This window comes from Mirounga angustirostris, unplaced genomic scaffold (assembly GCF_029215605.1).
Source record: "Mirounga angustirostris isolate CCGP_5_RB_7025 unplaced genomic scaffold, mMirAng1.0.hap1 SCAF_4, whole genome shotgun sequence".
Taxonomy (NCBI): domain Eukaryota; kingdom Metazoa; phylum Chordata; class Mammalia; order Carnivora; family Phocidae; genus Mirounga; species Mirounga angustirostris.
Genome location: NW_026991712.1, coordinates 96,910,609 through 96,922,331, shown reverse-complemented (window position 1 = coordinate 96,922,331; position 11,723 = coordinate 96,910,609). Strand labels below are relative to the sequence as shown.

Below are 11,723 nucleotides of genomic sequence, written 5' to 3'. Positions count from 1 at the left end.
CAAGGAGAGAAGCTGAATGCAAGTGTCCGCAAAGCTATTCCATGGGTGGGAGCAGCGTTCCTTAAGGAGGCAAGGTGCCGAGAAGTGGGGCCTCTCCTCGACCCTCCCTTCGGTTTTCTTTGGTAATATCTATTCCCTGCTGCAGCCCATCCCCAAACTGCCTTGCTAGCCCCCTTCTCCGTGTTAAGCTCCAGACCCACTTTCCCACCTGCTTGCCGCCTCCCTCCAAGCCATCCAGGGTCAACTGCAAATACCCAAGCTCTAAAGTCAAGTTCACGGTCTCTACCTTTCCCTTGCCCTTCTGCCAAACTGTTCCTCCTCTGACGTTCGCCGTCTCCCCATCACCAATCACCCAGTCTTATAATCCCAGAGTTCACTTAGACTTCTCTTCTCCTGGATGCCTTTCCACTCTACCTCCTTCTGTCCCTTTCCACCGTGACCATCCCAATCAGGCCTCCCACACGCCCTTCCTGGATCAGTCTGCTGGCTGACCTCACAATGGGTCTAACATTCAACCAGAACACCGCCGCAAATAAATCTTCCTGATCACTGCAACACGGACCACCTTTAGTGGCTCCCTGACACCTACCAAATAAATGCCTTAGCCTAATAGTTTAAGACCTCCGTGTCTCTAGCAAGCCTCTTATTCCTGCCTATCTCCAGCCATTCCCCTCATATGCCCTAAACACCAGCAAAGCAGCATATTGGTTAAGCTCCCAAGCACCGTGCCCTTTTGCAATTTACTCGGATTTCCCATTTCCGCATCTCAAAATCCTACCCACTGTTGTTGGTCTAGCTGAAATGTCACCTTTCCCGTGAAGCCAATCACTCATTCAGCAGCAAATATTTATTAAGCATTTATTCTGTGTCAAACACTTCCTGATCACTTTGGAACATGCCCCATCCTCCCTCGTCTGCTCATAAACATACTCAAATCCCCTGCTGTACTGTAAACTTCTTAGGGACAGGAGCGAGGGCTTATTTATTTCTATTTCCCCAACACTGACTAACAGCATGCATCACAAACACGGGGTATAATATTTGTTAAACTGCATCAAGATTTATGCTGTCTGTGGTTTTAATATCATTTAGTTTACAATTCCCCTACTTTTTTTTTCTGCTTAAGTATGCACGACCAGGAAGAAGTAAAAATAAACTAATGATACTTCTCAGCAGCTCTAAGCCTGTAATTATGGTGAACTCTAAGTTATCCTGGACACTGGAACCATCATGCTGGAGAGAATCTCCCACCAGAAGCATAAAAGTATCATCGCCGTCAGTCTTTGACATATATTGTATGACTGTCGAGGAGCTGATACGCCTTTTTAACTTTGTGTGCCCAATCGGGGTGGTATCTGCCTCTACAGTCCTGAGAGCTGGCTGAGTAAGAGGGATGGAAAGAACGACGGAGGCCTAGCCGGTGGGGGGGTCCAGTTTGGGACGGAACATCTGCCCTGCGCAAACTCGAGGCAAGACTGGACAGTCACGGTGTCACAGGCACTCGGCACTGGCCGGTTTCTTTCAGACGACCGCAAGGGCAGAGACATCCCAGCCCCCTGGCAGCTCAGGGTCCAGAATCGATTTGTGTTTTAAGGACAAACGCCCAAGCGTCAGTGGGACCGAGTAAGGTTCTGGGATGGAAGAGGGCTGTGCTTCCAGCCTTGCGGGCGTCGGGATGGTGCCTCGCTGTGTCACCGGGGACCGCCACACGCAAACCACAGAAAATGAGATTTGCAATTCTGCACTGATAGCCAGATAATGTAGGGGGGCAAGCTCCCCTCTTCCACTTCTGAAGCAAACAAATACCACATGGGGTGATTCCGCAGCTGCATTAGTTGGGGAAAATTGATGCACATTTCATGTGTCAGGGAGCTGAATCCCAGAGAATGGAGCCAGCCTCCCAGAAAATGGTTTCTTTATATAGTTCCATCCATTTATTGTTTGATTGGACTTTCTGTATATTAAATTCAAGCTGTTCTGCCGCTCGTGGGCATTATGATGCGTTGGCTCCGTGGGAAATGAAGGTGATGGGATTTTACGGCATCACATTACAAAGGAGGCGTCCCCAGCCTCATCCATCTCTCCATCAATGAGCTTGTGTGTGAGGTGGCACTTATATTAAAACAATTTTTCTGATTCAGTTTAATGACGCTCATTCCAGTCCTGACACCCAGAATATGATTACACGAGCCAGATGCAATCTTCCTCCATCCAGTCATGGTCAGCCAAAGCTGAGTTATCCTCCCTCCTGGTCCCCCACCTTCCCATGCACCCGACATCTGCATGGCACTGGGCAGAGGGAGGTGGGGGCCGGGGAGGAGAGGCCTCGGTTCCGGCCTGGGAAACGCGGGCTGGACGGAGGCCCGAGCACGGGACTCAACTTGGAGGCCACGGTCTCTGAGCCCTCTGGCCCAGAACTTTGGGCGCTCCAAGGCACTGTGGTAACTCCTTCCCCCTTGTCACAAACAAGTCCCCATTGGAAGTTGGTGTGAGGTCACTATGGAACACTCTTTCCAAAAGAGATTGCTGCGGGACTGGTCCCTACTTCCAAAAAAGAAAAACTGCTTAGATATTACCAGAGGATGAGCACTTAGGATATGAGTACGGTGTCGGCTTCTTGGAAGGAGTTGGTTGTGTTCAGGGCCACCTGCCCGAGCACAGGGGCTGGGAGCCTCCCAACTAAGTCTCTGCTCCTCTCCCTGCCCGGGGAGGGGTTGGCGGGGGGGGGGGGGGGGGACGGGGAAGCTCCCAGCCATGACTGTATGTGAACCAGAGCCCTGCGTGGCCCAGAACAGGAGCTCCCTCCTGGATGAGAGAGGCAAAAACACTCTAGCAGTTATTGAGTGGTTCTGGCCCTCCCCTGAGGAGAGGGAGGGCCAGGCTTCCTTTTATTTACACTATTTTCAGGCAGAATAATTGCTGCTCCTCAGGAAGAATCATGTTTATGTTTACGGGTGTGTTTGAAGAGGGAAACCCAAACAAAACCAAACAGAGAAAGGGAGAGAGAGAGAGATTGAGATTGATTTTGAGAGATTTAGGAGGAGAGCTGTGAAATGGGCATCAGCCTGAAAATCCCCTCCCCCAAATTGGAGCAATTTGAATTGCTGGCTTGGAAGAGCAATCTAAAGTAATGGTTCTAGTGTGAAGCACCCGAAAGTCTCCTATCCCATCCGTGTGAATCCATCCCTCCCCGACCTGCAGCACTGACACCCTGCCCACCCCTCCATCTCAGCTGCTAACAGAGCCACTGACTTCCATTTCCCTTTCTGAACCAAGACTGTCCCCCGGCGTGGTAAGCACGGTGCCCAGCCCTTGGCAGATGCTTGGTATTCACTGCTGTGTTGAAAGGAAACCGCAGGGGTGCCTGTGTGGCCCATTTGGTTAAGCTTCCGACTCTTGGCTTTGGCTCAGGTCATGATCTCAGGGTCGTGGGTTGAGGTCCCACATAAGGCTCTGTGCTCAGGGCGGAGTCTGCTGGAGATTCTCTCTCTCTCCCTCTCCTTCTGCCTCTCCCCCCAATCATGTGCTCTAAATAAATAAATAAGTAAATAAATAAAACCTTTAAAGAAAAGAAAGGAAACCCCAAACCAGGTGCAGACAGACGTTCCTGCTTGCAGGCAGCCCCAGCCCAGATCTCAGACACCCATGCTCCAACTTGGGCTCTGGGGCTTGTTCACTCCATCCATGCTGGGGTCTCACCGCCCTGGGCATTGAAGCCCCCCTCTTGCAAGAGGCCCCTTCTTGTGCAATGCTTCTTCCGGGGTGGACAAGGTCTTTAGGACCATGTCTTCCTGGGCCGGTCCTTGCCACGGGAGCTGAGAAAGTCTTGGGCGGCTGTCGTGGTAGAAGCAGGACCAGCATCGCTCCCTGTTGCCCCTGCCTTCAAATGCACGCAAAATCTCTCAGTTCCCCCCTCCCCGCTGCCAACGCCCTTGGCCCAGCCACCATCATCATCCGCTGCATAGACTATGATGGTGGCTTCTCCCGACAAAGTATTCACTACCCAGCAGCCAGAGTGATCCTTTGCAAACCTAAGTGAGGCCTACTTAAAACCCTCCAATGGCTTCCCATTCCAGGCAGAGAAAAAGACAAAGGGCCAAGCCTTTGATCCCGAGGGCCCTGCATGAGCTGCTTCCCCCATTACCTCCTATACCTGGTCCCTGCTCCTGCCGCTTGACCATTAGGACCTTGTATCTATTCCAAGAACAGCACGCCAAGGCCTCTCCTGCCTGATGGCCTTTGCATTTGTTGTTCTCTTGGCCTGGAATGCTTTCCCTAAGCTACCCACATTCTTTCAGGTCTCTGCTCAAATATCACCTGAGCTCCTGACATAAAATAGCAACTTTCCCTTGCTCCACCACCCTCCCGCACTCAGGGCTCCCTGTTTATGCCACGAGGCTTTATTTTTCTCTGGAGCATGAATTGCTGCCTCACGGAATGTATTTATCTGCTGATCTATATACTATCTGGGCTCCTCCACTAGAATGTAAGCTCCACAAGATCAGAGACTACTTTCTTTGCTGCCGTATTCTTAGCGCCTAGTGGCTACTCAGCAAATATTGGTTGCATAAAGAATCGAACGGAGGAAAATTTCATGGACGGGGGCGCTTATCTCTGGCTCCCTTTCTGCTCTTCCCTGGCCCCAGAGTCTACAGTGGGAAGCATGGCCAAGTGGCCAAAAATACTGAAGGACGAGGGTTGAAACTTCCCGTGCAAGAAAGGCCCCACCACGCTAAGGCTGACGTCAGAACTAGAGAACGCCCCGCTTGGCCTCCCCATCTCCACCCTGCCCACAAATGGATATTTGTCTGATCTGACCAAATAGCCCACATTTGGATAGCACTTCCACTGGTTCTTAAAAATGGCCAGGAGAGGGGCGCCTGGGTGGCTCAGTTGGTTAAGCGACTGCCTTCGGCTCAGGTCATGATCCTGGAGTCCCTGGATCGAGTCCCGCATCGGGCTCCCTGCTCGGCAGGGAGTCTGCTTCTCCCTCTGACCCTCCCCACTCTCATGTGCTCTCTCTCATTCTCTCTCTCTCAAATAAATAAATAAAATCTTTAAAAAAAAAAATGGCCAGGAGATGGTTAGCAAGTGAGGAAACTGAAGACAGGTAAACTGGGGTACAAACCTGTTTAGTTGAACAGCTATCTAGTGAGACCCTGACTTAGGCACAGATCACACAATGATCTCTGGAATAGAGATCTGCCCTTGAAGAGCTCACATCCTGGGAGAAAGACACATAAGCGGATCAAGTTAATAAAATATGGCAACTGACAAGACAGAGGTACGTCAGGGCTGCAGTGGGAAGCAAGAAGAAAGGTGCCTAGTACTCCCTGGTACTGGGGGTGGCAGGAAGGACTCTGGAGGAGATGATGTGGGGCTGAGCTGTGACAGATGATGGGAGCTAGCCAGACACAGAGCGAAGTGAGGGGTTGTCTCTGGAGTGGCAGGAAGAATATGAGTAAAGGCCTCTTTTTCTGACCCTTGGTCTACTGCTCTTGCCACCATCTCTTGTTTTGGTTCAAAGGGAAGAGAAGTGAGTGTCATTCAATTCTTGCTGTCTGGACCTTACACTGGGCTGATGTGCAATCATGGCGCTTTGTATTTGCAGGGCCTGGTGCACAGTAAGCACTCAATAAATGTTGAATGAATGCAAGATTCCTTGTCGGGAATCTTCTCTTAGGAATTGCAGCACCCGAGAACTGTTGGTTAAGAAGTGTCAAACCAAGAAAAGACCTTGGGGTCATTCATTTCCAATAAGTGTGGCTATGACCAGATCTCCCTGGGCGGGGACACACCACCATCCATGTAGGCACAGCTGACCACTGTCCTAGGCCAAGGCACTTGGGAGTTGGGAGGAGGGCTGGTGGGCCCCGGAGGCAGTGGATGAAGGTGCAGCCAGAATTTGGGGGGATTGAAGGGTTAACCAGATCCCAGATTGGCTCCACTTCTGGCGCTGGGGGGTAGCCTGGTCAAGCACCCCATTCCGTGATGCGCCTGTATTGATTGTCCAGGCCGGACTCCCAGTCTTGCAAAACCTCAGGCAGGCCCCTTCCAGGATTATGTTTTAAAGGGAAATGCAAATCACCTGGAGGCTGCTTCATGCTTGGAGGAAGTAAAAATCGATTCTGTTTTAGTTAAAGTGATTTTTGGACACTGTCAAAAGCTCTCTCATCTCAGGGCATGGGGTGACAGATAGGCTGCCTGTCTCAATCACATAAGCAAGCCAACCAGGCAGCAGCAGGCCATCTTACCAGGAGCAAGTCCCCTCTGGGCCCTTCCCAAGCCCCCACGCCCCCCACCCCCCGCCCTGAAGATAGCCAAGACGGCCCCATCCCCTCCAGTCTCGGAGCTGGCCTTCGATAGCCCTGGTGGGTGCTCACTCGCGAGGCTTTCCTTCCGCACGCTCTCCTCTTCCCCACTCTGAACTGGAGCCTCACCCACAGACTGACTCAGAAAGTCTAGGCCAATCGTGATGCCAAGCCAAGTCAAACAAAATTCAGAAGGAAAATCTGCTTTAAAAAGTCTACAACATAGACGACCTTCATAAACTAGACATGTTGGTCTTATTTAATATTGGGAGTTCTGTCTTATCCCTTTCCTCTGTTAGCTGAGATAATTGAGGATTTTATTTATAGCAGCAATTATGGGCACTGAAATTAATCCTTTCGTGGTGCATGTGGGAGCTCTACGGTCAAGGGGGCATAAGGGAAACATGGCTGGCCATGCAGGTCCTCCCTACCAGCACAAGAAGCTGCAAAGGTCAGCCATCCTTGAGCCTCGGCAGCAGTTGGGCCGTTATTGTTCTGTGTGCTTAAGGTATTTTGAGATATTAAATAAACAGAAATGATTGGTTCCAGGAGATCCCTCCCTGGAGGACACCTGAGTAACTCATCAGTGAGTCCTGGGAAGGCGGGCAGAGATGGGAACTGGAGTGAGGGAGCATGAACTCTGCTCGGCACTTCGGTCCTCAGCCCAGCCCCGTGGCCTGTCAGTCCGCCTTCCTCTGCAAAGGAGCCGAAGACAGTTTCTCCCAGACTGAAACGGGAACTTGGGGCAGGATTAGGGCAGGGAGGGTCTGCAGATGGGAAGAACGAAGTGTCTGCTGGTAGCTGTTAGAAGTAGCTGGACAGACCGTGGAATGTGGCAGAATATTGGCCCTTGGTATCCCACAGCCACTTGGGGGCTCAAATGCCAGCAAGGAATAAGAAAAAGAAGGGCTCTCTGGAATCGCTTAGGCCTACAGCTAGCCAGTGAATAAGTTCAGGACAGGAACCAGCCAGGGGAGAGGGAAAAGTTTCCAGGGTCGAGTTGGGAAGACCTCTGAGCAGAGCAAGAAGACCCCCGCCCCTGATGTTGCAGAGTGTCCCAGGGGATGGGCCAGAGGCCAGGTGAAGGCTGCCCTCCTCTGCCCCCAGGGGCCAGGGCTGGGGCAGAGCATGCATCTTAGGTCCACCCTAGAAAGGGTGGACGGGCAGGTCTGGAAAGGACTGAGAACAGTATCAGGCCAGGCAAATGGAAAAGGCGCCCCATTCACAATGACCAAGCCATTAAAAAACGTTTTGCCAAGTACCTGCTATGTATAGCCAAGCAGTGAGCCTGGCAATGGTTCCACCTGCCAACTCAGGTCAAAGTCAAAGTTGCCCAATCCAGCATTCAACCACACCAGCCAGGGTGGAGGAAGAAAACCCTGCTGTCCCATTACTTATCCGAGGTTAAGGAAGACACGACTGAAGGAAGACTTCTTGTCCTGCTCATTCGCTTCCCCTCCCAGAGGCCAGACGTTCTGATGCACACGGAAGAGCACGGCGAGGAGCCCACCGGGCCACAGTCAGGGGAAGCATGCTACTCCCCTTTTCTTCCTCTTCACCTTCACTCTCTGGCAGAGGCCCCCTGCTCCCTGCCATCCCCTCCCCCCCCTCAGAAAGTAGATACAAGGCCAAGACTGTCCATCCCCTGACACTGGCCTCGCCCTTGACCTAGAGGGTGGATGCTAAAGGACATCAGTGGTCTCCCCAGCGACAGTAAAACAGCGGATTCTGCCAGGAATGCAGCCATCTGATTCCCAAGGCAGCATTTAAACGGGCCAGATGGAAATGTTTGGTTTATAAATTCCCTGTGTGCCTAGGACAGTGCCTGCAGTACTCACTGTGTCCGTGTTCAAGAGCGACGTGACTAGAATAAACTGACCCCCCGAGGCCATAATATAAAAGATGGAACCCTGGAGGTCTACTTTCCCCCCACGGCCCCGAATGGTATGGGGACACGCGGAGTGGCGAGTGAACAGGGAATGGGCGCTGGAGACAGCCAGACTGGCATTGGGAAATCAGGTCTGCCCCGATCAGCTGTACGGTACTTGATCTCTCTGGGCCTCGCCTGCTGCATCTGCAAAGTGGGATGGCATTTTTCCCACCTAGCAGGGCTGTTGTGAAGACTCAAAGGGGTAATATATGCAAAGTGCTTAGTGCACCGCTGACACACGGTAGAAGCACATATGCTGTTACCCTAATAATAAAAAGTAATAGGCAGGTGGCCCCTGAAGTTTCCATCGATCTCCTCTGAAGCGATCCCACTTTAACTCTGACATCCACCCATCTGCCCTGTTTTCTCCCCACGGCAGTCCTGAGGCATCACTCTGGTGTCATGAGTCCCATCAAAGGGCAGGTAAGGGCACGCGGGATGGTCACAGCCACGTCAGGCGCAGGGCCAGGGAGGTCCTGGCCTGGGGGGGGGTTCCCCTTCAGGAAAGTGAAGGGATGGTCAGGGTCGGCCTCGAAGGGGCAAAGATGCCTCCTTCTCCTGACACGGTGACCAGTTCCCAGGCCACTTTATCCCTAAATATCCCACTGCGCCAAGAGACAAGGTCAAACGACCAGACGCTCCTACCCACTCTGGGTGTGAGTGGCTGTTCAAAGAACTATGTGTGTGTTGGAGAGAGAGGAAGGGGCAGGATGGCCTGTGTCCGACGGACAAGAGGGAAAGGAAATGCCCCCATCAAATGTGTCCTCCACAAATGGACAATGACACTCCTTGCCCGCCCCACCCCCCTGTGTGGCCCAATGACAAATGTAATCATTTTAAAAGGTCCTGTCACCTGCTCAGTCATTCCCAATAAGCATACACAGCACTATGGAAAAACCGACACCAGCGCCACGGGGTGTCAGCCAGGAAAAAAAAAAATCAAATCACCAGGACGCCACCAACCAAATTGTCAAAGACCAAATAAAAAGCTTCATGAATTCTCCATCAGCAATATAACCCTTCCTGGCCTAAGCAAATACAGACCCAGCATACGAATTGTAAAGGGATTTTGCATTAGCCTCAATGACTTCCAACGGCCGAAGCAGAAACCCCTAAGAAATTCATGTCTCCTCCATAAAGCGGCTGCTGTTGGCTCTAATCCTGTTAGGGGGAAGATTGCAATCTCCTTCCCGAACCCCTTCCTCGGATGGAAACCTTCGCATGCCAGCACCATAAACACGTTTCTGCGACCTCAGCTAGAGAAGGGACCTTGGGGAGATGGAAGAGACGGCATCACCCATGGCCCTTGCTGAGTGCCTCTCCCTCCCCGGGATGATCCTGCTACTTCTGTGTCTGACCATGTGATCTCTTCAGACCATCTCACCATGGCCCAGGTAGGCCGGGTCATTCAATCACAGAGAACTCCTCCTTCAGTGAGAAAAAACAAGTCGGGTGCTCCGCTTTGCAGGAACCCCAAGTTGAGAGTCACTTAGAGAAAGTCTGCTCAGAGCCACCAAACCCTGGAGCGTCTGTGGCAGCAGAGCAGAGAAGGAAAGCAAAAGAGAAATAGCCTGCAGATACACTACAGAGAAGAAATGCAGGAAGGATCCAAAGAGAGTGCTCTCAGCGTCTTCTGGTTAATGGAACTGTGTGCCCTCCTTACCACATTCACCGAACTCCTCAGGCCCTTCTTCCTTCCCACCTGCTACCCCGTTTCCCTCCCCCGCGGCAGCCCTTACAAGCGAAGGGGCATATAAGAACCCAGCAATCACCACTCACTCCACTCCACACACATACACAGAATGCAGGGCTGAAAAGAGAAATGATGGCTTAATTTTCCATGTTTTATAAAATGCATGCCCCCCCAAAAGAAAACTCAATTCAGAGCAAGCTCTCACCCCCCAAATGAATCACACGTGTGCCTTCCTCTTTCTGATGAGGCAACTCCCCTTGCTCCTACGACTTGGACAAGTGACTCCATTCTTGTCTGCCGGATCCAGCTACCATCCAAATGTAACCTCCCTCCCATGTAACCTCCGCCCTACTGGCCACCGGCACAGACTTACCCTAGGGTGGTCATGGTGACAATGGTGTACCAAAAAGAGGCAGGGATGCTCGTGAACTTGCTGGCAGAGGAGCCCTTCTCGGCGTAAAACATCACAGTGGCAAAGATGATGATGGCCATGGTGAGGGAGAAGAGGAGAAAGCCGAGTTCAGAGGCACAGCTCTTGAGTGTGTAGCCCAGGATCCGCAAGCCCTGGGAGTGGCGTGAGAACTTGAAGATCCGGAAGACGCGGAAGACCCGGAGCGTGACGAAGGCGCCGGACACGTCCTCATTGTTGGTCATGACCAGGCCGATGTAGTAGGGCATGATGGCCACCACGTCGATGATGCTCATCACACTGCGGATGAAGCGGTAGCGGCTGGGCGCCGCAAAGAGCCGGAGGAGGTACTCCACGGTGAAGATCATGACGCAGGCTGTGTCCAGGCAGAAGAAGGCCACCGAGTAGCGCTCCCCACACGGCAGCTCCTTGCTCCCAGGCACCGTGCCACACGGCACCGTCTCCACCACGTTGGTGATGACTGACACGGCGATGAAGAAGCCAGTCACGTAGTAGAAGACCAAGGCCAGCGTGCTGGTGTGCGGGTTCTCGAAGGCCCGCCACATGGTCTGGCGGAAGCTGAGCGAGGGCATGGACTCCTGGTTGTTCTCCGAGTCGTTGTCATCCATGAGCCGCTCGGCATTCTCCCGCTTGCGGTCCTTGTACTCCTCGTAGCAGCAGTCGCCGATGATCTCCGGCAGGATGCCGTAGAAGGCCAGCTCGTCGTCGTAGGCCGAGATGCACTCGTAGCGCGGGTAGTGCAGCTTGCCCGTGCGGTAGAAGTTGAGGACACACCGGAACACTTCGGGGTCCCGGTCGAAGAAGTACTCCTTGGTGTCCTCGTTGAAGAAGAACTCCTTCTCTGTGCTGCCCAGCAGCGTGTCCGGGTAGCGCTCCAGCGTGGTCCGCCAGGTCTGGAACCTCCGGCCGCTCACGTTGAGGACGATCAGTTCATCCTGCCGCTTGTTCTTGTCGGCAGGGGCGAGGGGCATGGGGCAGTTGGCCACCGGCATCCACCCGATGGCCGCCGCCCGCGCAAAAGGCAGCCAGGCTGCCACGCCGGCCGCCATGCTGACTCCAGCTCTTGGGCCGGCCGCTGCTCGGAGGCGGAGGCTTCGCACACCAGCTTGGAGTTCGTTCCACGACCCCTGGGAGACAGGAGGAGAGAGCAGAGAACCGGGTGAGTCCGCGATTGCCTCCCCGCTAGGAAGCGGGACACGGGGAAGGATCAGTGCCAAGTGAGATGGCAAGAGTCTGGAAGGCAAATCAATGAAACCAAAGTCACTACCCAAGGGCGGCGACTTGATTCTTTTTCCTCCCCTCCTAGGGAGAGCACCTCACTCGGCACGGGGCAGCCCGTGTTGGGCTCACCAGGTGTTG

At 53.0% G+C, this 11,723-nt stretch overlaps 1 protein-coding gene across 1 annotated transcript; it reads right to left on the bottom strand.

The window, feature by feature from the left end:
* Positions 1-10,303: 10,303 nt before the first annotated feature.
* On the bottom strand, positions 10,304-11,487 carry LOC129046440 (potassium voltage-gated channel subfamily D member 3). Its single transcript, XM_054512684.1, has one exon. The coding sequence runs from the start codon at positions 11,411-11,413 to the stop codon at positions 10,304-10,306; it is 1,110 nt and encodes a 369-aa protein (XP_054368659.1). The 5' UTR covers positions 11,414-11,487.
* Between the last annotated feature and the right edge of the window lie 236 nt (positions 11,488-11,723).

Coding starts and splice junctions, on each gene's coding strand:
- LOC129046440 (XM_054512684.1), bottom strand. CDS start 11,413: ATGGCGGCCGGCGTGGCAGCCTGGCTGCCTTTTGCGCGGGCGGCGGCC.